Source organism: Grampus griseus (genome assembly GCF_964374135.1).
Source record: "Grampus griseus genome assembly, chromosome: Y".
NCBI classification, from domain to species: Eukaryota; Metazoa; Chordata; class Mammalia; order Artiodactyla; family Delphinidae; genus Grampus; species Grampus griseus.
In genome coordinates, this window is record NC_139016.1 from 6926740 (window position 1) to 6953872 (window position 27133).

Here is a 27133-nt window from a genome sequence, read left to right on the forward strand (position 1 = left end):
CGGGTGTGGACCAGGGCCTCTGGATTTCGAAATCGTGCGGGTCCTAGAACAGATCTCTCATGGATATCAAAGGACGACTCTCTATATAATTATATATGTGTACTTTATATATGTAATCTATATTTCAGCTGATGGAAAGATGGAAACGTAGGCAATGATCTGAGCATAAGTCAGGTCCCAAGGATTCCTTAGACTCAATCATTGCTCAACACAACGTGGGGACCGAGGGCTAAATTGCCGGTCCAAGCCTGTCCTCCGCTGCCCCCTAGTGGTGGATAAGGAGCTTGCTGTGCAGCTGCTCCTCGGTGCTCCGTCGGTCCTGCTGCCTCTTCTCGTGGCCTTTTGGCATCATCACTATCTGACTCAAGAGCATTCTGTGGAGGTGCTGTTCAGACAGAATCCAAGGCAGGCTGGGAGCTCGGACACAGCTCGTTTATTAACTTTTCCAAGGACCTGGGTCTGGCATTTACATTACAGCCAGATCAGAAAAACGAATGTCAGTGGAGAGTGTCTGATCTGGAAAGCCCCGCCCTGCCATCCCCAAGCGCAGGCTCACGGATCATCCCTCCTACCACAAAGAGGATCTTGGGGAATACACTAACGTGGTGACAGGAGTGGGATTTGGGGGGATGCTACACCATGCAGTGCGCTGACTGCAGGCGAGATCACAGTCCTAAGGGATGAGAAACGTGGAGTCTGAGGAAGACGGGATCTGGACCTCTATCTCGTCCTCTCACAGGTCTCCCTGGGCTTTTGGAACAGATTCAGTCTCCTTTCCGTTGCGGGACACACTTACAATATGGATTTCAATTGTGCTGGAGTCAGAACCTGGAGAGGAAAAAAAGACTGTCACGTGACGGTGTCCGTGTCCGAGAACGTCTTTCACAAGCTTCACAACCGTCTGTATTTAAAAAGGAAAAGTACATGATACTTTCACCTACACGTGGTTAAATCATTCCGAAGGACAAAAGTCCTACAGAATCATCTGGGGCAGCTGATGTATGACCTCCCTGAAGGGAGGTCCACCCTGTCTCCCTTCCTCCAGACCTCACCACTGGGCAGCTCACCGCATCTCAGCCGAACCCTGTGGGTGCTGCAGCCCAAACGGAAACAGACTGTTGACACGGGGGAGTTTCGGAGCCCTGGAACACGCTGTCTAAGGGGCCCGAGATCTCAGCTGCCCCAGGGGTCACTCGGGGGCAACAGGGCTCCGGGGTCGCCCGGCCACCTGCTCTCAATTCCACGAGGTGCCCCAAGGACTCCTCTTACTAAAACTTAAGAGGAGGGATGTAGGTAACCATCAGTAGAGTGAAAGCAAACGTCACTCCAGCCAAAAGAGTAATCCTGGAGGTCTGTTTAATCACCCCAGCAACACGCCTTCCTTTAGAAGGTGTGGGAGATCTTTGCAACAGATGTCTGAATTGTTCTTTCTACGGATATCACTCCACAAATATCCAGGCTCGCCTGCCGGGTGCCAGGTTCTGGGGGGGTGTGTCCGGAATACAGCGAAGGAAGACGCAGAGAAGGGTGGACTTTTCAGCGGGGCATGGGGCAGGTGACTGCCCTTCAGGAACATCTCCAAATCCCAACTCCCTCCACCGAGAGGCCCCGCTGACGGCTGCAGGCTCCTCCCCTCATGTCCCTCTGCTCACTCACAACCTCAGGCACATGCTTCTCTTACATCCAAGCTCAGTGCTGCCCCAGGGCCTTTGCACATCTCTCTTTCTGCCCGCAAAGCGCTCCAGATTTTCTCATGGCTCACTCCCACACTGCATTCAGGTCTCCACTCAAATGTTACCTCCTCAAGGAGGTGTCTGGGACGCGTATCTAAAACCACTCTCCTGCCCCCTCTTGACGTGTTGTTCTTCGCAGCACTTCTCGCCGCCTTGAATGTTGTACAGTTCTTTGAGACTTTCATTCACAAATGCTGATATAATAATTATTATATAATCATACGGAGAGTCTCAGTGGACAGCGCCATTTGTCTACCTTAGTCACCACAGTATCTGTAGTGCCTAAACAAGGCCCCGGCACGATAAACTAACGCTGAATGGCTAAATACCGTGGGGTCACCGCCGTGACGTCGGTGGGACACGGCGCAGGCACCGCAGAGCACTCACGGAGACTAACGTGTAAAACCGGCAGGAAGAAGCCCGCAGTAAGAAGAGCCACATGCAGAGTTTCCGAGGACACTTCAGGGGGAAAAGGAGAGGCCGTCAGCTCTCTGTGGGCTTGGAAATGCCTGGGGAAGCCGGAGCTACAGGAACAGGTGACGATATTACCCAAGAGGACGCAAGCGCGGGGTCTGCGGCGTGGCCGACACAGCACCGTCCCCACCACCACCCACACCCCACAGCGGCCTGCGGCCTCCCACACAGGTCGGAGGGAGCCGCCCCAAGCGTGAAGAGCCCACCAAGGGGCGGGGAAGGAATTCAGACGACGGGGGAAGGGCCGGTGCCTCCGACGGGGAGGGTGGGAGCGGGGAACCTGCGCTTCCGGAGGGGTTCGCTGGCGCTTCCCCGAAGGCTCGGTTCTCTCGGCGTCGCTCGCCGTTCATGAGCGCGTCCTGGGCTCGTGGGAGCTTGTGTGTGATTTCTGTGGTCTTTTCAAAAAGCCTCTGGGTTGGAGGGTCACACGGGGGCTCGGGATCAAGATCTGGCCCGTTACCTGACGCTTTGGGACATATTCTGACCCCCTTTTCAGAGTTCCTGCTTCCTTCCCCGTCCCCCGGGGCTCCACGGAGGAGACCCCTTTGTGTCACGACAAGGCCATGGTGGGGGTGAGGGACTAATTCTCTGTCGGTGCATGTGCACATCTGAGTGTGCGTGCAGGAAATGCAGCCGCCAGCGACCTCCCAGTGCCCAAGGGCCGAGCGCCTTCCTAGCAACTCCCGTCAGGGAGCCTTGCAAGCCCAGGCAGGTTCTCGAGAACTTCCTGGCTCCACGCAGACCTAACATTTGGGAAGGCATGTTGGATGCCCCGGTGCCCTCAGCTGCTGCTCTTGGATCCCTTAAAACCTCGAGGCCCTAGATCAGAAATCCCAACCAGGTGGTTACTTGCATGAGCCATAGAGAGCGTACAACCCCTGGGCCTGCGTCCCCTTCAAGGTGTTGAATTGGGTCCCGCCAGCCCGACAGAGTTGGAGGCCCTGGGGTGTGTTCCCTCCCACACTCCCCTGGCAAACACGACCTATGGCGCCACCTGGTGGTACGTGGAGGGGCAAGTGACGGCAGAGAGAATCACAAAGAACGAGGTGTATGAGAGAACAGAGAAATGGGGACGGTAACGGGGAAGTGTGGGAGAGAACAGGGAATTTGGGGATTGTGAAACTGTGATGGAGGATAAAGAGATGTGCAGAGACGCAATGGTGGGAGAGAGAGTACTGTGGGAAACGGCAGAAACTTGGTGGGAGGTGGGGGAGATACGGAATTGCCAGGCAGAACTGAGAATTATGGGGAAGAGAGTACTGTGGGAGAGACTAGCCGTTGTGGAAGAGAGGCATTGTGGGGGAGAGAACCGTGGGAGATGACGGGCAATTGTCAGAGAGAAGGAATTATGCTGGAGAACAGAAATCTCTCCGAGAAAAAGAATTTGGGGAGCGGTGGAATGCAGTAGCAAAAGGAACTGTAGAAGACAAGAGATTTGTGAGAAACCATGAAGATTCCAGAATTGTGGCAGAAAATGGGAAATTGTGGGAGCAATAGGGGGCTGTGGGAGAAACACAGAACTGTGAGTAAAGCAAGGGGTTGTGGGAGAGGATGGAGAATTGTGGGAACAGCAAAGGATTGGGGAGAGAAAGGGCAATTGTGGGTGAGAGGGAATGGTGCAAGAACTAGGGTATTGTGAGAGACACGGAATTGTGGTAAAGACACTTGGGGGGAGAGAAAAGACGTGCGAGAGAGACAGACAGACAGTTACGCCCCCTCACTTCCATCCACTGTGTTCTGCATAGGCCACAAGCTTCCTACCTGTGGACACACTACATGTGCTCTCTTCTAACGACAGCCTTCTTCGTCTCCCCACATGCCCCGCGTCTCGGCCCTACCCCACTGACGCAATCCTTTATACCCTGTGGTCCATCTTGTCCACAGCCACACCCCTATCCCTGTGGCCACGCCCCTCTGCCACAGCAAGGGAAGGCCTGTTCTCCTCAACGCCCCTCCCCGCCAGGCCTCCGCCTAAGACGTGTCCCCTTTGTGACCACGCCCCCAGCTCCACTGCCGTCCCGCCGTGCCCCCTGCCGGTGGGCAGGGCTTGGGGGAACCTGGTCCAGGGTGACGTTGAAGGCTAGGGGAGCAGATCTCCTGAGAAATACACACCCCAACCTTTGAAGGCAATGATAAGGTTAAAGTATCCATCAGATCCTGAACTTTTCCCTTGTGAGCACAAAGTGTCCCTGTTAAAGAAGGGCCGGAAATCTGACACTACGCTCCGTAAAGCTCATGGACAGAGGAGATAATACTTTAAGGGTTTCTGGTGCTCACCAGATAAAAACCAACCGGGTTTCTGCTTATTTGTGAGAAGTACCCTTTTTTCTTGACTTTTAGTCCCAAGGGAAATCATAAAGATGCGATTTTGAACGAAGTTGTCATAGAGAATTACGCACAGATCCCCTCAATGTTAGCTGTTGCCATGGTCACGAAGCATGATCATCCAATCAACTCTCCCACATCCATTCGCTAGGCTAGTCCTACAAGCAAATCTGAGTGCATCTCTCCACTTAAAAACCTTAACTGGCCTCTCGCTGGCCACTAGATAAGATGCCAACTCCTTAGCAGAATCTGTAAAAACCCTTCGTTATCTGTTCCCGACCTGCCTCTCCAGCTTCCCACAAATCCCACGCTGTGCCCACCCCTGAACAACGTACAGACATTCTGCCCTAAGTCTCCACACGGGGCGCCCTCCGGGCTTCCTCCCCTCCCATTCCAGTCTGCGGTGCAAGACCCAGTCTGAACATCACCTCCTCCAGAAGCCCTCACCCATGCGCCAACACCAACAGAGGCCCTGCCTTTTCTGTGTTCCTTTAACGCGTCAGACTTTTTAGAATAAAATACAGTATTGTCTTTACTTAACTGACACTTGCAAGTTTCCTACATGATGCTTCCCAGGGACACGCACAGTCCACACACACCGCCCTGCCCCTCAGCTAAAACGCCGTTGACCATGTTGCAGAGGCTCGATGAATATTTGTTCAAACTCGGTTGACTTGTAAGTGCCAGACACCACGTCAGATACTTCCTTTCGGAGGCTCAGTGGAAGCCTGTTGGCCTCGAAGTGAATCCTAAAGTAGAGGCTTAAGGATATGATAAACCAGTCAAGCTTCATCTTAACCGATGCAAACAGGGAGAAGCCTAACTGTATTTACTGCTTCGAGTTTGCATCTCTGGGCTTTTCTCCCACATGTAATAGTACTTTCTGTATTATGAGTAGCTCCCTCCCTTTACTAAAGAGACTAAAAGCAAAGCGGCTGGGAAGGAGGAGAAAGGAAACGGCCCAAGACCAAGCCAGCCGTATCTCATTTCCAAGATTACCACTGTAGGCAGAAGGCTGCCGCTTCCTGAGGGTCCTGGCAGCGGCGTGTACGGCCTGTGGTATAAGAACAGGAGTCTCCTGCGTGGGGATCCTTCTGCCCTGGGCTTGTTTCCTGACACGTATCCACATCGTTTGCCCAGATCGCCCTGCCTTCATACTTTAAACGCAGATTGGAAATTTTCACGGACTCTTTCATTCTCTGTCTCGCCAACATTTGCTCCATGTCTCCGCTCAGGTTATGAATATGTAATGGGGTTTAGGTATGCTTACTAGAGTTAGCATTTATGGAATGCCCTCTGTGTCCCAGCACTATTTAAGCACATAGCACAAAGATCTATTTAATCTTACGAAAATCACTGTCGTTAGCACCCTGTTAGAGGTCAAGAAATACTGAGTGAGATTTGCAGGAAGGGCTGTAGTCCTCAGCTCACTTGGAGGAGGCCGAGATGGACAGTCCTGCGCCCAGAAGCCACGAGCCCTCCCTGGAGGGTGTCATCGTGGCTCCTGCGTAGCAAGTCCATTCCTTATACTTAGACCATATGTCACCTTGCTTCTAACAAGCTTGACAAATGTTGCTTTTATTCAAAGAAAGTGCTTACTCATTATAAAGTCTTACTAAAAAAATTGGTTAAGAAGATCTCAACTCTTTTTCCCCAGCTCTTTTGAGATATATTTGACACAGTACCCCAACTCTATGTTACTGAGAATTCTTTAAATCTTACGTCTAAGAAGTCTTTACAGCTTACAATTAATTACTCTTAGGCCTTTTAGAACTAATTTCCCATCAAAAATGTGTATGTGTAATTTAACATAATTATTACAAACGACTGTTGGGCCCTTACCACGTGCAGTGATCAAGCATGAGTGCAAGATGGTACATGGGTTGCAGGGTGATGCATGCTGGTTAAAAGCATTTGCAACTAGCCCCAGTGTAATAAAGTGGGAAGAGGGAGGGGCTCCAGGGCCTCAGTGGGGACAGAAGGAGGGCATGGGGTGGCCTCCTCCCCAAGCAGCATTTGTGGGAATCAACCCCCCGACCCCCAGAAGAGGTGCTGCAAACATGTGTCCGCTTCTTGTAAAGAATTTCCAGTCTTGTTACTCAATGCTAACAGCAAAATGTCTGCTCAAGAAGAATCTTTCAAGGGAATAAAGGTCTGCATAGACCAGGGACAGTAAAATTAATCAGTTATCATAACCATGACAGTCCCTGAGATTTCGTTAGGAATAAGGATCATAGGTCTAGTGATTTTTCTCTCTCATTACCCATCTTGATTAGAATATAAGTGAGCTTTTTGTAATAGTAAATTCAGAATACAGAGCAAATGATAAATTATAAGGTTACAGTATGTTTAATGAAAAGTACATATAATAGTTTATTTATATATTTTATAAAGATATAAATTTATATAAATGTATATATAAATTTATATATATATTTATATATATAAATAGTATACATGAATATATAAATATAAAATGTATGTAATAGGTTTAGTAGACGGCAATCTTTAGAGAGACATTATTGGGGCCTTGAACTTTCTTCCTCCTTGTCGGCTGGGTTAATAGACATAACCCCAAATCCGATTAAACAGGAGTTTAAAAACAGGACCCATCTGAGGACCACAGTGCTAGAGTCTTGAAATGAAAAGGGCAGATCAGAAGAGCCAGCACTGGACGACCAGCATGTTCCCTTAAATGTCCCCGAATGAGGTGGACAGACCAAGCGGCATCTAAAAGCTGCTGAGGTCAGGTCGTACCATTCATTGTCTGACGGCAAACGTTCGCGACAGGTCGTACCATTCATTGTCTGACGGCAAACGTTCGCGACGGGTTTGAAGTGGCAGTTTTGCTCCTATTCAAAAGGCCGTCCAGCCCAAGGTGGAGCCGCTCATAATTATTACAAGGCTACAGTGCTTAATAACTAGAGAAAAGGTACCACTGTCATAGTAAAAGGAGAGGTGGATGACGCGATGAGACCTAACGCTGTCACTTTCCACTCTCGCCTTGAAGCAGGTTCCAGACATCAGGACGGAAATGCTATGCACCAGCCACGTGGCCGTTGATAAAGCACTTCCAGGGGAGCCGGGGCCCCGCCGTCCGCCTGCCTTGGCGGAGGGGCTCTTACCTTCAGACAGCAGGCTCACGGCCTCGTCGGAAGTGTGCCCGCCGGCCCGCACCTCCTTCCTGGCAGCGGGGCTCTCCCGGGGCTCACGGGAGCCCCGCAGGGACGGGGGACTCCGCTCGGCGGCCGAGGTGCTCATCGATTCCCACTGGATCTCCTTCCTGGGAGCCTGAAAAGCCGGGCGGCAGCCTGTCCAGCCGTAGAAGGCCAGGGACAACAGGAACCCTTGGGCTGGATTCAGTATCCCCTGGCAGGGAGGACAGAGAGACAGGGGTGAGTCAGGGTGGGACGGTGGGAATCAGAGCACTGGGTGCTCCCAGGGTGACTCGGGGCCCGCTGGGCTGGCCTCACTGCGACCTGCCCCACTGGCCGGTGTGGGGCGAGACAGATTGGCTGGCGGTGCTGCGCCCTCAAAGGTGCCCGAAGACACGGGAGGTGGGGTGGGGAGAGGACCTGAGTCAGACCAGGGAGGAGGCGGGAGAGGGAAGGCCCTGCGCGGACCAGCCGGGCTGTCTCACCTCTGGCCCGTGGCCGTGCTCCCTCGCAGGGACTCGGGGCCCTGCCCCTCGCGCCCCTGTTAGGATGTGACCGCACAAAGGCACCTGAGCCTGTCAGTCCAGGAAACTCTGCTTACGTGTGGTCCCTGCACGTGACCACGGCACGGGCAGGGGTGGAGGCAGGCAGTGTGGGTCTTACCCTCCTGCGTCAGCTTTCCCCCGACTCTGAAGCAACATACATTTTAATTCTGTGTAGGGCACCGTGCATCTCTCCACGAACAGCTCGTGTGTGGATTTTTGTATTTGGAAATGCAATATGATGAAAACACTGAGGGAAGCGACCCATGCTCTTTCCACCTTATCATGATTTTGTGTATTTCTCACCAATATTTTTTCATGCACGTGTTACTAGGTAGTTGAAATCAGTATAATTATTAGATCTTGCATGTTTCACGGAACACTAGATTTCACAATTGTCATTTTTTTACACTGTCATCTTCGACATCGGCATAAGATTCCTCAAGATCAAAGACCATCATTAACTTAACCGTTCCCTTTTGTTTAAAACAATGTGGGTTACCTATAATGCTTCATAACTACGGACAGTGTTATAAGCAATACCTACATCCCTATGGTTTTTTCAGTCTGAAACATTTCTTCAAGAGAAATTCCCTGATATTTTAAATCAGCCTGAAAGGTTTGATTCACTTGCCAAGTTGATTTACCAGAGTCATGTCCATTTAATAACGACCCCAACACTGAATGAAAACAGCTAGCTCGTGGACCCAGGCCAGATGTTAGCATCCCAGGAACCTATTTAACTCCCTGCCTATTTAAATAACATATAGATCATACTTCTGAGTGGTTTTATCCCTTCTGTTTTTTTTTTTTTCTTTAGGAAGAACATTTTAAATTAAGATAGACCTACCATCATGAACCATGTGGTCTCGGCTGCATTTCTGACCTGTTTCAAAGAGTCTCCATTGATATCTGGTTGCATTTCAAGATAGAATAAAAGGCTTTCATTGATGATATTCGACACCCAACTGTTAGAAAGAAAATGGCCCACAGGTGAAGAGAACATGTGACATAATTCTTTTTTTTGTTTGTTTTTTGTGGTACGCGGGCCTCTCACTGTTGTGGCCTCTCCCGTTGCAGAGCACAGGCTCCGGACGCGCAGGCTCAGCGGCCATGGCTCACGGGCCCAGCCGCTCCGCGGCATGTGGGATCTTCCCGGACCGGGGCACGAACCCATGTCCCCTGCATCGGCAGGCGGACTCTCAACCACTGCGCCACCAGGTAAGCCCCCACAATTCATTTTTAACGCTGGGGGTCAGGGACCATGCCTCCCGACACCTAGAAGTCCTGGGGCGGGGGCAGTGCTGCTTAGCAGCAAGGAGGACGCAGCACACCAAGAACCTGACGTAAGACATGCCACCCCTCTCAGCCCAAAGCAGAGACCAACATATCCTTCCGATGGTCGCACTCAACACCACATCAGGTGGAAGGTTCTAGCACATGTCAAATAACCCAGAGTTCATCCTTCCTCTGAAGAGTAAGCTAATGTTTTGATGGAGACCAAAACAAATCTTGACATTTTATGTTTGAATTTTTTGAGGTTATTCTTGGCAGGGAGGTGACGTTTGAAACCACAAGCTCAGTGTATTTTTAGAGGGAGCTAATGTACGTCTCTCGTAGGAGACTGTGCAAACAAACCTGCTTGCATCACATCAATTATTAACACCACAAGGCGTGCTCTGTCTTGCGAAGCATTGCTTCACCACAGCGAAGTGTTTCCTGATTCCAGTCGATTTTGCATTGGTCACAGGTCTATGCCCAGCACACCCACTTGAAACGCTGGGGCAGGACACCTGTGGTGGGAGGGGGGGTGGGTGGGGGAATGGGGGTGCGTGGACAGTTGAGGACAGGAAGATTGCTCTCTACCCTTCTTTTTTTATTATTATTTTTATTCTTTTGGCCATGCCACGCAGCTTGTGGGATCTTAGTTCCCCAACCAGGGATGGAACCCATGTCCCCTGCAGTGGAAGCGTGGAGTGCTAACCACTGGACCACCGGGGAAGTCCCACTCTACCCTTCTTGCCTGAGCGGTGAGTCGTAACACTAAAGATGGGTCCTTGCCCTTGTATCTTGTCAGATACAGGAATCCTGGTGTCAAGACTGATGCAAGGACTTCCCTGGTGGTCCAGTGGTTAGGACTCCACGCTTCCACTACAGGACGTGCGGGTTCGATCCCTGTCGGGGAACTATGATCCCACATGCTGCGCGGCAAAAAAAAAAAAAAAAAAAAAAAAAAAAGCCTGCTGCCAATGGGTGGACTTAGAAGGCACTTGATTTAAATGCTAACCCCAGCGACGGGGCAAAACTCCGGAGGCATATGGGTGGGACGCATCAAAACTAAACTCGGGACTTTTCGTTCTTAGGGCTCTTTATGTAGTTTGAGTAGATGTGAATAGCTTTCCAGAAGTTCACGGATGGTAGACTTGCCTTCCTGTCTCGCAAGCATTTCCTCCAAAGGCACCTAGCACAAGTTTCAAAAATTTCCTCTCTGAAGACTCTTGCCTTTGGAACTTTCAGGTCACACTTGGAAAAGCAAATGACAGGCGGTTTGCATTTCCCTTCCCAGGGACAGTTTTTTAAAAAAAGAAGAAAGGTTACCAAATAATGAAAACCAGCATTATTTTGAAAAATCGGGTCTTGATCACGTCTCCCATCCGCCTCTCGTTCTCCGTGTAAACTCCTTGACTTCCTTTTAGTAAAGAGGCCACTGTAAAGAGCAGAGGGGAACAGCACGTCATTTGGTTATTTACGTTTCCCGCGTGCAAAGGAAGGGCAGTAAAGCAGGTGGGAGCTCCGAAGCAGAGCCAGGAGAGCGTGACGCCCAGCGAGACCCGGCCGTGCTTTCCTCACCACCTGCACGTGGGACTTCTCGGAGACTCACGGGAATATAGAGTTTTTAAACGTTTACTATGGAATCACTCTAGATTTACACAAGATTTGCAAAGACAGTACCGAGAGTTCCCGTATACCTACACCCAGCTGTCCCCAGAGTAACATCTTACACAACCATAGTCACATTGGTCACCATGAAGAAGTCAACACTGGTACAGTGCTGTTAACTACACTCTGGATTTTATCTGGGTTTTACTAGTTCGGGAACTATATGTGTTTACGGTTTATATTTTTTACTATAAAAATAATGCATGCTCACTATTGTAAAATGTTGAAAGATTTGACATTTATCCTTGTAGACAAGTTGGAAAATACAAAAAAGTTTAGAAAAGAATTGATAACCCGTAGTTCACCCAGAGACAACCATCGTTAGCATCTTAGTGTATTTTCTTCCGGTCTTTATTCTATAAGTCATTTTCATTTGTTTGATGTAATCAAATCACTATTTTTTAATGCAATTTTGTTTAAAAAAAAAAGCTATATTTAATAGACTAGCTTTTTGGGGGGAGGGGTTTTTTGTTTTTAATTTTTATTGGCGTATAGTTGATTTACAATGTTGTGTTAGTTTCAGGTGTACAGCACACTAGTTTTAAATGCAGATATGCAAAGAGCTGCAGTGATTTTTCTCTCCCTAGTGGTAGAGCACTTCACTTAGGTTCAATTTCTGCAACCCACAGCTGATCATCAAGTGACCTTTCTGTTAAGGTGTGTTTCTTTCTTCTCATTCTGCCCGTGAGGGACCCACAGGGCGGCATGAGGGGCCTGGAGACTTGCCTCGGGGCACGTTTCCTTGAGGACGGGATGGGGGCTGGAATGCAGGTCCCCTGCCTTGGCCGGGAGGTCTGTCCAGTGCATTCTGCTGACTCACAAGATCCCTTTCACCCAGTTCTTCCTGATGCATTTGACTCACTTCCTGTGCTCTCCTTCCTGTTTACTGCCCAAGTGGGAGAAGACACAGGCCCAGACATCACGGGGAGGGCCCAGGCTCCCAGGACGGCTCAGTCCACATCCATCCCTTCCCCTCGGCTGCCCTTTCCTTTCCTGATCCCGTCTCCCCTCCGCAGTTTTCCAAGGCCACTGGGGTCCTCTGGGGCACGCCCATGGCAGACTCAGGAGGAGCCCAGACAGAAGTGAAACGTCTCCTGGTCCCGGCTTTGAGCTAGCAGACGTTGGCCAAGGACTCGTACAGCCCATAATTGAGTAGGCTCGCTCCCTCTCGTTTATTAAACCCCCTCACTTTCCCCACCTGTACTGTGCTCCTGTCTGGAGGATGACACATGAGGTCCATGGTCCTAGATGATGATCAGAGCCCGTGGCCTGGGGCCGTAGCCGCGGCCTCGCCCCCAGAGCACTTCCCTGGGTTTACCTGCAGTCACTGTCTTTCGGAACAGGATGGGGTTGGCCACGAGGACGAGCAGCAGAGGCAAGTACGTGGTGACATAGTGGGGGATGGCGTGCTCCAGACCCCTGTCACACCTGAGGGAGGAAAGCCGGGTCATTCTCCAAAACACCGGGGCTCTGCCTGAGATACGCCGACTCATCTGCAAGTCGAGACAAGAGGACCAGATCGAAGGAAACACACAGATCGGCTTCTGACTCTGCCCGAAGGAAACCTGACTCGTATCTCACGTCTGCGGACAAGCATTAAATCACAGAAGAAGGAGGGTCAGTCATGGTTCTGTGTCTCGTGAATCAGGGAGCTTTTAAAGTTCCCTGCTGGGAAAAGGTAAAGAGGGGAAAAGGCGCTCTGGGGTGGTGGATCCCCCCCAACTCCCCCACTGGGTCTCTCAAACAAGTGGGTCTCCCCCATTTGTCTTTCAAACAAGACAAAGGCGTTCTACAAACCTGCTGGGTTTTCGGCACTTACTACAGCTGTCAGCTAAGCCTGGCTGACATCACGCATAGGATCCAAGCTCTGTCCTCGACTATCAAAATACCCGAGCCTCACACAGCACAGGGTATCTGTTGTCATGGTGACAGGTAATCATTTCAGGGGTTCTTTTCGGGGAGGGGGACCCGGATTTCTACTGATGGGTCTTGAGAATCATCTATCACCACAGGACACGGTGGGTGCCACACACAGGTATGCTACCGAGGCCGGGGCTATCAGTTAACAAATACATAGCGTAGAGGAGAACGGCAAAGAGGAAGAGAGAATCCAAAGCAGAGGGGATGTTGCCCAGGCCCGACCCCAGACGGGGTGGAAAAGCAGAGGAGGGAACAGCTCCTGTGGCCACGGAAGGTGGAGTGATAAAAACGCTACTGCTCTCGTTTTCATAGGTATGAAGTGCTCACACCAGAGGGGAAAGTGGCTGAAAGTGCATGGAAACAGGTAAGAAAAATGCAGTGCCCATCTTTGTTGCCTTAAGGATGACAGTACCACCTGAGGATGGTGCCTTCTTTCTGTTTTTTGGTTTGCGTGTTTTGTTTTTTACCCTGAAAGCCGTATTTTATTGGAGTATGGTTGACTTACAATGTTGTGTTGCTACCTTCTTTTATTTTATTATTATTATTTTTTTTGCTACCTCCTTTTTAACAGAAGCTTTCCTCTTGAGCTGTGAAAGCTAAACTGTGGTCGGGAAGGGCTTGAGGGGAGAAAGGGAAACAAGAGGGGGGAGAGATGAGATTCGGGTGCCTGTACTGAATGTAAGGAACAAACGAGAGAGGGTGGGAGCCTGCAGAGCGCCGAGGGCTCTGGGTCGTCGTGGGCTCTGAGGGTGGATATGAGGAAGGATGGAGATGCTTCAGGGGGCGGCCTGGAGACCACGGGGCACCTTGGCGTTCCTGAGTGTCCTTGCAGCAATGGCTCCCTCGCGCTCAGACGCAACGTCCCCAGGATCTCACAGGTGGAGGCCAGAGATAAAAACTCCCTTTCCAATTAAGCGCATCCCTCTGTAACAGCTGCTAACTCTGTACTTGTCCTTTTAGGGTTCCTGGGGAGAGTGGGCTGTTTGGAGGGATCTACACAGAGGCCACAAAGCAACACCAACGTGGAGACATCTGAGTGAGTGGCTACAAGAAATCGAAAAAGAAGGGGCAGAAACGGTCTACACCACAGGTCAGCAAACTTTTTCTGTAAAGGAGCAGATAGTCAATATTTTAGCCTCCAGAACCCTCATAGCCTCTGTCAAACTACTCAGCTCTAATGTGTAACTGGCCATAGACCATACATACACACATGGGCACGGCTGTGTGCGAATAAAGCTTTATTTACAAGACCAGGGCAGAGGGCCGGATCTGTCCTGAGGGCTGCGCTGTGCTGATCCCGGGTGTACACTGCCCTGAAGTCACAGACAAAGAGACAATGTCCAACCTCTGTTTTTCAGCTTTCCATTGAAAATTAGAGTATATATCCTTGGAGGGACCTTGAGGCTTTACAAATGGTTGCACTGATGGGGTTTTAAACTTGAAGAAATGCCTGAGACAATTTCAGAGGCCACATCGCCCAGTGTCTGTGTTCAGAACAGCACAGGATGGAGAGAGGTGAGAAAGTGCAGACAGCAGAGGCTTAAAATAAGCTTGTCAAGAGCGAGCGACCCTTTGTGTCTTCCAGCCATCTCCAACTCATTCTTGGGACGCTCAACTCACCTGCTCGCCCAGAGGAAGCTGGTTTGAAGAATGAAAAATAAACAGTGGGCAGGGGAAGGCTGCGTCCGTCTGGAGGGGGACAGGCCTGGAGGCTGGCACACAGGCTGGTACGGGGGAGCCGTGCCCCCAGCTTTGCATCCACACCGCGCACAACACCGACCCACACGCAGGGGACAGGCAGAGGCAGGGACGCTAACTCAAGGTGCCAGCCACTGTGCTCTCAGCTGCACAGATCCAGGACGATGGCCTGCCCGCCCGCTCGGGGTCAGTGCCTGGGCGTCTCCTGCAAGAGAGGCGGGGGGGGAGGTCCAGGCGTCGGGGGAGTGGGCTTGCTGGGAGCCCCGGCTTACCTGGCCACGGAAGGGTAGTACAGCATGAATGCTCCCTCCACGCAGAGCAGTGCGGCCAGGCCCCAGGCCATCATGTGGTAGAGCAGGATGGTACTGGGGGAAGAAGGGGCAGAGGGGCGGCCACGCCTGAGGTCCAGCACTGACCAAGCCCCGAGCTCCGCGAGCGGCAGGAAGATGCACGCAGAGCAAACCCTTGGCAAACAGCTGCCCGATTTTGCCTGGGAGGTTTTTATTTTTCCTCTGATTGAGGTGAAATTCATATAACATCAAACTCACCATTTAAAAATGAGCAACTGAGCGGCATTTAGGACATCTACAGTGCCGTGCAAGCACCCCCTCTATCCAGTTCCAGAACATGTTCATCCCCCCAGACGGAAACCCGGACCCACTCAGTGGGCTTTCCCCATCATGCTTGTGCCCCCGGCCCTGGTAACCACTCATCTACCCCCCGTCTCTGTGGATTTGCCTGTTCGGGACATTTCCTCCAAGGGGAGTCACACACGACGTGGCCTTTTGTGTCTGGCTTCTTTCCCTCAACCTAAGCCTTTCAAGATTGAGAGGAGGGGACTTCCCTGGTGGCACAGTGGTTAAAACTGCACGCTCCCACTGCAGAGGGCCCGGGTTCTATCCCTGGTCGGGGAACTAGATCCCACATGCATGCTGCAACTAAGAATTTGCATACCAGAACTAAGGAGCCTGCATGCCTCAACTAAGGAGCCCGCCTGCTGCAACTAAGGAGCGCGCATGCCGTGACTCAGGAGCAGGTGACCGCAACTAAGGAGCCTGCCTGCCACAACTAAGACCTGGCACAACTAACTAACTAACTAACTAAATAAATAAATAAAAGATTGAGAGGAGTGAGGCACGGGTACCTCATAATTCCTCCTAAGTGCCTGGCTCCCCCAGTAGGCAAGCAACTACTGGCCTCTGTCCTTCCTGAAGTCACCTCCGTACCTAATATGCAAGCATCTTAATGCTCAATCCAAACCAAGAAGAAGGTCTCTAACAAATGTGTGGTGGTTCGACGCTCCAGGGCAGCGGGGAGGTGTCCCATCTTGTCCCCCTACCCCCCATTCCCTGCATAGTTCAAATTCTCTCATCCTTACCATCTCCATCCTTCACCTCTGTACTCCCACACACCCCACCCTGTCCCCCTGAGAGATTCAAGGCAGCCAGCCTTGCAGGTGGGGTCAGGACGATGGGCCACCTGAGCCCGTGCAGAGCTACCTCGCTCTTCCAAGACAGCCTTTGTTTGCCTCTTCTGTGCAATGGGACGTGGCCCGGGGCTGCTCCCTCAGAGGTGCCCACTGTTACTCAAAACTCTGCCAGATGGGACTTCCCTGATGGCGCACTGGTTAAGAATCCACCTGCCAATGCAGGGGGACACGGGTTCGAGCCCTGGTCCGGGAAGATCCCACATGCCGCAGAGCAACTCAGCCTGTGCGCCACAACTACTGAGCCCGTGCGCCACAACTACTGAGGCCGCATGCCACAACTACTGAAGCCTGCGCGCCTAGAGCCCGAGCTCTGCCACAAGAGAAGCCACCTCAGCGAGAAGCCCGAAGAGTAGCCCCTGCTCGCTGCAACTAGAGAAAGTCCGCGCGCAGCAACAAAGACCCAACGCAGCCAAAAATAAATGAATAAAATAAATTTTTAAAAAAACCCTCTGCCAGACGCCTGGCAGAGGGTGCAGCCCCTGGCCCATCAGGACTTTAACCCTGCGGACCCGCCGTGGGGACAAAGGGCGTGGTCAGGGATGCGGTGAAGGACGCCCTTCTACAAGGAGACAGGAGGGAAGAGAGATGGCCCAGAGGGCATGCTTCAGGGAGGAGACACTGCACAGCCGGCCCACTGGGCGGCCACGCGGACGCGGCTGCACCTTCGCCTCCCCTGGCACTGCTGGTTCTGGAGCAGCCCTTCCCTGCCCGTCCGGCTTTGGGAGCGTGCGGGGGTCTGTCCTGCCCACAAGTCACAGGCTTTGCCGGACACTCAGGAAACTAAGGAGCAGCTTTGCGCAGGGGCTGGGCCGTGGCAGGGTGGCATCTGCGTTCCAGACGCCAAGCCTGGGCTGCAGGGAGCCGCTGGGGTCATCTCCTGGGTGGGAGGGCGAGGCCAGCTCGCGCTCCCCAAAGCCCGGCCCTCGGTTCCCCTCGGCCCCAAACGCCCACGAGGGGGGGGAAGTCAGAGCCGGCCGCGGGACCCAGGCCGCGGCCACGTCAATAACCGATACAGCCAGAAAGCCGTGGCGGATCGATCCGGAGCAGCCCCGGCTGAAGACCCTCATCCCTTTTTCTGACGGCAAGCCAGTTTTCACGTGCGGGCACGCGAAGGCCGCTCCGCCCCCCACGACCCTCTTTGCTCTCACACTCTCCTTTTCTTAGGGCAAGCAGAGCTTCTCCCGGGATCTCAGGTGCCGGCCGGCATGGCTAAACCGTGCGTCTCCCGCACCTGGAGCCCAAGAGGCAGTTTACATGTTAACTTTCAATCTGCCTTAATGACATTGCTTAGGGAAAATTCTCCCGCGCCAAAGGAAACAGCTAAATGCTGGAAGGATCTAGAAGGGAATGTGGAGTTTAATCCCGCCATACCGGAGGAGTCTGGCCCCCTGCCTGGGAATTCCTCGGGACCCTTCTCCACCGGCTGCAGGTTCTTCATTGCCACCTACAGCATCCACTCCGCCCTCGGCTCTGCAAACAAGCTGGCGATTCAGAGAGGGGCTCCAGAGGCTCTGGACCCGCACGCTCAGCTCTGGCTCTAAACCACCCCGGGCTGGCCCCTCAGATACCTCACCCTGGGAAGCGTGACTTGTGCTAGGGACGAGGTCGGGGCTGGGTCTCCGTGGCTAGAGAGCACCCGTCTTATTTCTCTGCTGTGGGCCCGCTCCTTTTTGATGGGAGAGCCCACTTCACCACCGACGGTCTTCCCAGCCCTGGAACCCTGCCCTTGGGAGGCATCTGGGTGTTTGGCATCCCTGGAGAGCCGCCTCCTGTTCGATGGGCGGGTCCTCGGAAGCCTGGCGTCCTCTAGTCCCTGCACATCCGCAGACTTCTGCCTATCCTAACGCCAAGCTCCAAGATGAATTCCAAACACCCGCCGGGGTGTGAGGAGGGCTTCCTGATCGCCTATCCTGGCTTCTGAGGGCTCTGTCTGTTCTCCGGGTCCAGAGAGCTGTCACTCAGCCCTGTCCAACTCCAGTCCCTCACGGGTGGAGGTGCATTTCCTATGACAGCAGGAGACATACTCTTCTAGCTTCTGTTCGGTGCTCCAAGGTTCCTCTTATCTCCACAACTGAGTGGTGGTCTATGAGACCTCTAATTGTATCCTAGCTCCGATCCCTCCCAAACTGAGTGAGGGAACCATCCCACTTGCACTCAGCTTCTGGGACAAGGTCTCCTCGTGCTGCCTACCCAAAGTCATTCTCCCTTTTTTCCTCAGCAACAGAACCTGGATGTCAGGCAGAGCAGCAGCACGCTTGGATAATCAACTGTATTTCCTACCTCCTCTTACAGCTAAGTGTGGACAGAAAACTAAGTTCTGGCCAATAACATGAAAATGTTATTGTTGTGTAAAACTCTCATGGACAGCAGGCCTGCTTAAAACAGGTCCCTGCTTAAAGGGATCTGGCTCAGGGGACAACAGGCCCCTTTTGCATTGCCCCCTACCTCCTTCCTGTTTTCTGGAATGCTGATGTGATGACTGGAGCTCCAGCAGCCATACTGGGCCATGATACCTTGAGGATGGAAGTCACATAATAGAATGGTGGAGCAGAAAGAGAGAAGGAGCTTGGGTCCCTGATTTCCAGCATAAGAGCCCTAGATTGCCTACCTCTGGCCTCTTTTAGCGTGAAAGAGAAATTCCTATCTTAAGCCACTATTGTTTTATGTATTTTATGTAGCCAAAACTAATTCTCACTGATATACCTGGTTGGCAACCTTTAACCTTAACTGTGTTCCCTACAGAATTTTCACAACCAAGTATACCTCGGTTTTGTACAGATGTGTAAGAGCTTGGGAACTAAGGCAAAAAGGTAGAAGAAAGAAACGCAAAACTGAAGAGAGTACTAAATTTCAGGCCAGAGAGACAAAGTGAATGATGATGTGATACACGTAAGGAATACCAAGGATCTCAGAGTGGTGATTCACTAAGATTGCCCAGTGTAGTCTGTAGCTTAATATGGTCTTTATTTGGTTACTCACGTTGGTTTCAAAAGTGAATTTATTGAACCCGTGGTGCTGGGGCAACTGGATATCCACCTACAAAAGAATAAAGGCGGACCTATCCTCACCTCCACACATAAATTAATTCAAAGATCTAAATAAAATTGTTCAAACGATAAAACTCTTAGAAGGAAACAAAGGTATAAATCCTTGTGACCTCGGGTTAGGCAATGGTTTCTTAGATGACAGCAAAAGCACGAGAAATAAGAGAAAAAAACACAAAAACTGGATTTCATCAAAATGAAAGACTTTTATGCTTCAAAAGGTACCACCAAGTAAGTGAAAAGACAACCTGCTGAATGAGAGAAGATATTTGTAAATCATATATCTAATGAGGTACTTGTATCCAGAATATATAAAGAACTCCTATAACTCAATAATAAGAAAGACAAACAGCCCAGTTAAAAACTGGAAAAAGGAAGCAAAGAGATATTTCTCCAAAGAAAGTACACGAATGGCCAATAAGCACATGAGAAGATGCTAAACATCATTAGTTATCAGGGAAATCAAAACCACAATGAGATACCACTTCACACACAGCAGGATGGCTAAAATCTCAAAAAACCAAACACACAGAAAACAAGTGTTGTTATCAAGGATGCGGAGAAACTGGAACCATTACACATTGCTGGTGCAAAGGTAAAATGGTACAGAGTCTTTGGAAAGCAGTTCAGCAGTGCCTTACAAGGTTATACAGAGTTACTATATGACCCAGGAATTCCACTCCAAGGTGTATACCCATAAGTATATGGCGAAAACATATGTCCACACAAACACCTGCATACAAATATTCATTGCAGCATTATTCGTAGCAGTCAAAACAATGGAAACAACCTAAAAGTCCAGTGACTGATAAACGGGTAAAAGGCAGATAGCGAAACAATGGAGTATTATTCAGCAACGCACAGGAATGAAGAACTGCTGCGTGCCACAATATGGATAAATCTCGAAAATAACAGGCCAAGTTTAACCAGCCAGATACAAAACGCCACACATTGTATGATTCCAGTTACAGAAACTGTCCAGAACAGGCAAATCCAGAGACAGACAGTAGATGTGAAGTTACCAGGAGCTGCGGGAGAGGGAAGAATGGGAAATGACTCGTAACCAGTACAGAGATTTGGGGGATGAATAACACGTCATAAAGCCAAATAATGGTTATGGTTACACAATTCTGTGGATATGCTCACAAACAATGGATTTTATACATTTAAACAGATGAACTTTATAAAGCTATTTAAAAAGAAAAAAGCAAACAAGGGCTCCATGCAAAGGGGGCCTAATGGAAGTGCACCACGAACTTGGTCGGGGACCCATCCTTCCTGGGCCTGGAGCCCGGAGACCAGGACACCCGCCGTGCCCTCCTGCTTCTCTTTGGCACGTAGGTTCTCTGTGCTTCTGTCTCCTCCATAACGTGCACATCCCAGCTCCAACCCCAGCTCCCAGTTACCGAGCGCCTGCTACGTGCCAGGCTCCATCCATAACCATCCACGGGTACTATCACATTTACTGTTTCCAGGAACCTCCTGAGGCGGGTACTGTTTTACAGCTGAGAAAACGGAAGTCCAGAGAGGTTCAGCCACTTGCCAACAGTCACACAGCTAGTGAGTGATGGGGCAGGAATTTGAACCCACCAGGACCCAGGCACTAACCCTTCCTGGGTTCCTCCCAGGCAGCCCCTGGCAGCTCCAGAACCCTTGGGCTCCGTATTTAGCATCCTGTATCAATACATACATCTAAGAACTTTTCTCCTAAACCTTTAGACACCATCAGAATTTTTTATTTTCATGCCAATTCTTATTTTTTTTTAAGTCTTTGTCGTGTTCCAAATATTTAATCTATTGAAATACTGTTTTCAGGGTTTTAAAATCCTGTTTTTTTCTGGTAGGGGGCACCTGGAGAAATCCTCGATATTTCGATTGTGCCTTCAGCCTTTTATAAAAATGAGCTGAACAGACGTTTCTCGGTGGAGGGGTCAGCTGAAAGGTTCTGATCAGCTGTGTCTGCCGTACAGAGATGCAGCGCTCAGCGGTGTCTCCAACCTTCCCTCAGGCAACAAACTAGGGCAGAAGCCAGCTGGCTTGCTCTGAATACCTCAGTCCCGCCGATCTCCGGATCACCAGGTAGGCATCGACCGCATAGCAAAACAGCCACCAGAAGCAGGCGCTGTACAGCAGCTGGATCCACATCTGTAATCGGGAAGAGCCGGCGTCAAAGCTCCTGGACATGGGTTTCCGTGAAATGAGCTGGCAGACGCCCACTTCCTCTGACGTCACGGGGCAGCACGTGAAAGCCCTCCGGAGAGGCTTGGAAACCCAGGCCGGCATGTGGCCTGGGACGGGCGTGCGCCTTGGTGCCCTGTCTGCTCAGCTGCACCGGGTCCAGCGAGCCCTGCCTTGTGCTACGCTTGTGGTCAGAGGTAGAGGGCTCAGGTGTGCGGCTTGGCCTGGCATGAAGCTCTTTTGCTGAGGACCAAGGAGGATGGGCAGGAAGGACCTTCCCAGTAGAAGGAAGGCGGTGGCGGGGGGGACTCCGTATGTTAGAAGCGGCACGAGATCTATATACTAAGACAGAGGCTCCATCGGGATGCAGCTGGGAAGCAACAGAGGGGAGGAAGGGAGAGATGCTGACGGCTGTGGCACAGATGGCGGGTCAACAGGGTACCAGTGTCCTTTGAGGTCATTCACTGGAGTGTTAACTTGGCGGACAGAGCAATATGGATGGACAAATGGCTATTTTTAAATATATATTTTGTTAAGTAAATACATCCATTAAATCAGTAACTTTTTTTTTCTTTTTTCCTTTTTTGCCCAGCTGGTTTTGATTGTGGCTGGATCTAAGGTAAGGATTGAACGTGTGTTTAAGGGTGGGGATGGCAAACATACTAGCACAGTGGTTCTAAAACTGGAGTGTGGGTCAGAGGCCCCTGGAGGGTTTGTTAAATCACAGACGGCCCGCACCCCAGGGTCCCTGGTCAGTGGGGTGAGGGCTCTGAGCGTGTGCATTTCTAAAAGCTACAGTGGGCTGGCGGGAGGGACGCGACCACGCTTTGAGGACACAGCGTAACGGAGCGGGGCAAAGGGGAGGGAAGGGGGAGACCAGGGGAGGTACACTTACTGCACTCCCCATGCAGAAGGCGGTGGGCCACACGTCTGTCCCATTCACGGCTGAGATGTCGTCCACGAAACTCGGGAACCCTAACCACACCGTAGACCGGACTGTGATACCTAAGGGAGAATCAGGTGATGCTTTGTATCTGCTCCTAATACAAATCTAAAGGTGACTTGTTGACTCTGTAAAAATGATGGATGGACGGATGGATGGATGGATGGATAGATAGGCAGATAGACAGATAGATAGGAAGGGAAAGAGAAAGATGTGAGGGAGACAGGGAGGAAAGAAACACGCTGGTGTGTGCAGAGAGACAGAGAAAAAAATAAGACTCAGAAAATAATTATTATGGTAGTGGAGCAATCCCAGGCACTTTGATTTCAACTTCAGCCCCCATTAGCCACAGTGCTGTCCCTAACGTTGTCTGTCTGTTTATTTGGCACCCAGAAGTGATTATGTGAATAACAATTTATATTTCTTGGCTATATTTTTAATGTCCAAGTTAACTAGTCCTCACGTAAAAAAGAATGATTGAGAAAGCACATTCTGAAGTTTAAAAAGATAGTTCTTTCATTCTTTAAAAAATATACATTTAAGATTTTCACAAATTAGCTCTTGATAATCTACTTTTGCCATTTATTATTTGTGAGTTTTCCTTGCTATTTGACCCAAATATCTGATTCTCCTCAACACAGTATACACACGTAAGGCATATATTAGGGTCCTCTGTTAAGTAATTCGATAGATAGCCTTTGTTTAAGCATTCACTATGTAACACCCCGCTCAAGGGGACCTGTGAGCAGTACAGAGTTACACACTAGTGTTGTGTGTGTATTTCACATACAGAAATATACACTGTGTCACATGCTACCAAATATACACTGTGTCATATACCACTAAAAGGGTGAGTGTGAACACTAAAAGCCTAAGATACAGCTTCTCATTCTTAAGCACAGATAACAAAAATAATGCTTTGCGTCCACATAGTGCTTTGTCGTTTTCAGTCCAGAGCTCTGCTTTGAGCTCGATAAACACTTTTTTTTTTTGTATCTATATGAGGTGATGGATATTTACTAAACTTGTTGTGGTAATCATTTCATGATAAATGTAAGTTATTATGCTGTACACCTTAAACTTATACAGTGCTATATGTCAATTATGTCTCAGTAAAACTGGGGAGGGAGTTCCCTGGTGGTCTAGTGGTTAGGATTCTGTGCTTTCACTGCCGTGGCCCGGGTTCAATCCCAGGTCAGGGAACTGAGATCCCACAAGCTGCACGGTGTGGCCAAAAAAAAAAAAAAAAAAAGAGATATTTAAAAAAAAACTGGGGGAAAAAAACCACCCCATGAGATAGGCATCTGTATTTCTTTTTTTTTTTTTTTTTTTGGCGGTACGTGGGCCTCTCACTGTTGTGGCCTCTCCCGTTGCGGAGCACAGGCTCCGGACGCGCAGGCTAGGCGGCCATGGCTCACAGGCCCAGCCGCTCCGCGGCACGTGGGATCTTCCCGGACCGGGGCACGAACCCGTGTGCCCTGCATCGGCAGGCAGACTCCCAACCACTGCACCACCAGGGAAGCCCTGTATTTCTTATTTTTCAGCGAGGAGGTCTGGTCACCAAGCCTTCCCCTGACTCCTGCTTCTGCCCATTTGCCCGCAGTGTCATGCACCTTCCTTCTAAAGGCCAAAGGATATACGAATATTACTTTGCTGACCCTCAAAAGATGTTTGCGTGCAGCTCTATTTTCAGATATTCAAGTTACAGAAACTAGATTATTATTAAGATGCTTTTCCAAAATGCTTTAGCAGAATCAGGAAGAAAACCAATTTTTTATTTTATTGTCCTGCACCAAATTGATTTTATCGCTATAGCTTCCTGTCTTACTCCTCGAGTCTAAGCAAGTGACTAGAGGTTCCATAGCATTTATCTGAAGCCAAGATTCTTGAGTGTCTCCAATCACACAACCAGGAACAGGAGAACCAGGCCCTGGGACACACAGCCACCTGTGCCCAGAGAAGCACTCAAGGGGTCCCCGAAGCTGCTGCCCCCTCACGGCACAGCGGTGGAAGGCACTTCAAATACCGCCAGCAGCCTTTCCTTCAAGAGCAAACACGACTGAAAAACACAATTCCAAAATGCCAGCACCTGTCAGCCAATTACAAAACATGGACAGTATTTAGATCCTGATTTGAAAAAACCAGTTGTAAAATAGCATTTATGAGACACCTGAACATACACCAGTGATATTAAGGAACTGGTTTTCATTATTTTGGGGTGATAGTGATATCTGTGTGATATGTATGTTTTTTAAAAATTCTTATCTTCTACAGCTATATATTGAGATTTGTGTGGGTGAAATGATATAAATTCTGGAATCTGCTTCAAATTAACCCAGTGGAGAGTGGGATACGGGGATGGGGTATAGATGAAGCTAGGTGATGGGTACAGGGAGTTTGTTATACAATCTCTCTACATTTGCATATGTTAAAAAATTTCCAAAATAAAAAAGTTAAAATGCTTGGCAATATCTAGCATAGAGGTTTGTAAAATGTGCCGTGCTGGAGTTGAAAGCAGGGGTCAACAAAGTCTCTGTAAAGGGCCAGAGAGAAGATATCTTAGGCTCTACGGGCCATAGTTTCTCTGTTCAGCACTCACTTCTGCCCTTTTAGGGCCAAGATGCCCCCAAACAAGGCACAAGTGCAGGGCATGGCTGCATCCCCATAAGACTCCACTTCCGGACGCCGCCATTTACATTTCATGGAATATTTACATGTCAGAAACAGTCTTCTTCTTTAGATTTTTCTAAAAACACTTTAAAATGTAAAAACTTTTTTAGTTCCTGGGCCATAGATAAGAGGCAGCAGGCAGGATGTGGCCTAAAGGCTGCAAGTTTGCCCATCTGTGGTATAAAACCCAAACTTAGATAGATAAATAAACAAGTAAGTAAATAAAAGTGTAATAGATATACATATATATACATATATATACATATATATATACACATATATACATATATATATACATATATATATATGTGTGTATATATATATATATATATATATATGGGTTTCTTCCTGATTCTGCTAAATCATTTTGGAAACGATTTTGTGTGTGTGTGCACGCGCACGAAATATTAACTGTTAGTCTCTCACTAGTGGTACATTTAGGGATGCATTGTATTTTCTGGGTTTTCCTTCACAGCACCGTCTAAAGTTTCCCTATAAGTGCAATAACAAATACATCAAACTGTTTAAAAAACAAAAAAAACAACGGTCCCCCGAAGGAACTTTTACCGACCATCTTGTATCGCAGAGTCCCCTGGTCGTCCAGTCCGGCCCCTGGGGAGCCGCCTCCGGCTCGGCCCTCCTACCCGTGGGCCGGGCGTCCTTACCCGCGTGGCGACCAGGTCCTGGGCGGGGGCCGCGCGCCCTCAACCGCGCGCGGACGGATCCCCACCCGCGGGCGCGCCCTCACCCAGGCAGCCGAGCAGGTCGCAGGCGGCGGCGGCGCGCAGGATGCGGGCGGAGGCCGGGGTGCGGGCCGTGGCCGGCGGGGAGGCTGAGGGGAGGCCGGGGCCCGCGGGCCGGCGCCCGGGCAGCAGCCGCAGGAGGCCGAGCGCCAGGTGGAGCGCGCCGCTGCCCAGGCACAGCGCGTGGAAGGCCCGCGGCTGGAAGCTCAGCACCAGCTGCGTGGCGGCGTCCCGCGTGGCGCAGCAGAAGGTCCCCAGGCGCGGGGAGGCCATGGTCCGTGCTGGGGATGCGGCTCGTGTCTGCCTGGACCCCGCCGGCCGGCCCGGGTCATGTGCTGGTCCGGCCCTTGGCGGGGGTGGGGAGAGGGGGAGCCGTCATGTGCCCTGGGCCTCTCCGCAGCCCCCGCCCGATCCCCCGCGCTGGCAGTCAAGGCGCCAGGCTTGCTGGGGGCGTCGCGCCTCTGCAGACGCGTCACGAGGGTGATGCTTGGTCGGGGGCGGGGGGTGCGGGGGAGGGGCGGGGGAAGGAGCGGCAGGGGTGGGGAAATCAGCTCTCTCCCCTTTCACCAAGGCCTTCCCAAGGGAAGGCGTGGGGCGTTGTTAATTCTCCAGAGTCCAGAGCCCCCCCTGCCCCCACCACCCCGACACCGCCGTCTCATCTTAACTCATAAGAAAGCATGCCTCGTGCCAGATCTGCCCGGTGTGGGACTCTGCCGTCCCTAGTTTTGATCCCTTACAGGGTCATAAACTGTGACTGCAGTGATTGGCATTAAAATACTTCTTTTTTAGGGTCGCTCTCCCATACGGAAACGACCCCCTAGAGCTAAGATTTTCCCTGAAAATCAACAAATCTTGAAGAAAGGGGAAACTGCTTTGCCCAGCTCCACACACACACACACACACACACGCACGCACACGCACGCACACACACACACACACGCACTGTGCACCTTCCAGGGCTCTTCCATTTTTACTCATCTCAACAATGTAGGGTTAAGTTTTTCACATTGTAAAATTACTCGCTTTTGAGAGTACCTCTGTTTAGGAAAAAAATGTTCAAGTTTATTCAGATTTTCTTAACTTCTTTCCTTTCTAGATGAATTTCAGTATACATTGAAAATCATGCTTTATTCTCTATGTATAAAAGTTTCAAAATGATATTAGTACTAATGATAATATACTGAGTGGACTGTTTTCTTAAAAACACTTCAGGGTTGAAAATAAAAGAGCCCCCTCTAGATTCTGGCTTTACTAACCAAAGCTTTATTTTTTAAAAAGA

General features: G+C 50.4%; 1 protein-coding gene across 1 annotated transcript; it reads right to left on the reverse strand.

Annotated features, from left to right (window-relative positions):
- Positions 1-423: 423 nt before the first annotated feature.
- On the reverse strand, positions 424-26127 carry LOC309817725 (G-protein coupled receptor 143-like; the record flags this gene model as incomplete). The annotated part of the gene is made up of 9 exons (XM_082646994.1): positions 424-828; positions 7658-7901; positions 9080-9197; positions 10828-10936; positions 12488-12597; positions 15060-15152; positions 21371-21465; positions 22394-22503; positions 25860-26127. 9 exons carry the CDS (start codon positions 26125-26127, stop codon positions 734-736), a joined length of 1242 nt encoding a protein of 413 aa, XP_082503120.1. The 3' UTR covers positions 424-733.
- Positions 26128-27133: the final 1006 nt, after the last annotated feature.